Genomic DNA, 482 nt, shown 5'->3' with positions numbered 1-482 from the left:
GAGAATGTCAAGGCAAAGATTCAGGACAAGGAAGGCATCCCTCCTGACCAGCAGAGGTTGATCTTTGCTGGGAAACAGCTGGAAGATGGGCGCACCCTGTCTGACTACAACATCCAGAAAGAGTCCACTCTGCACTTGGTCCTGCGCTTGAGGGGGGGTGTCTAAGTTTCCCCTTTTAAGGTTTCAACAAATTTCATTGCACTTTTCTTTCAATAAAGTTGTTGCATTCCCAACTGGTGTGGTTTTTTAAAAGTTAAGGTTATTTTGCATTAGACTGGGGGAAGGGGATCAAGGTTTTCAGTCTACAAATGTTGCTGTGGTAACAGTGAAATGTCATTGAAGGGGTTGACCTTAATACAGTATGAACTGTAGAAGGTGGGTGCAAGTAAAAGCAAGCTTCAAGACCAGCTTGGCCAACGTGGTGAAACCCTGTGTCTACTGAAAATACAAAAAGGCAGGTGTGGTGAGTTCCTGTGATTCCA

General features: G+C 44.8%; 1 protein-coding gene across 1 annotated transcript in view; it reads left to right on the top strand.

Annotated features, from left to right (window-relative positions):
* Window positions 1–233, top strand: part of LOC111538709 (polyubiquitin) — a 1,723-nt gene extending 1,490 nt beyond the window's left edge. Inside the window, exon 2 of the mRNA XM_023206219.2 lies at window positions 1–233. This exon is cut by the window's left edge and continues 219 nt beyond it. Within this exon, the coding sequence (XP_023061987.2) occupies window positions 1–165 (165 nt within the window). The 3' untranslated portion in view covers window positions 166–233.
* Window positions 234–482: the final 249 nt, after the last annotated feature.

This window comes from Piliocolobus tephrosceles, chromosome 10, assembly GCF_002776525.5.
Source record: "Piliocolobus tephrosceles isolate RC106 chromosome 10, ASM277652v3, whole genome shotgun sequence".
Lineage (NCBI taxonomy): Eukaryota > Metazoa > Chordata > Mammalia > Primates > Cercopithecidae > Piliocolobus > Piliocolobus tephrosceles.
This window is presented reverse-complemented; position numbering and strand designations above follow the sequence as displayed.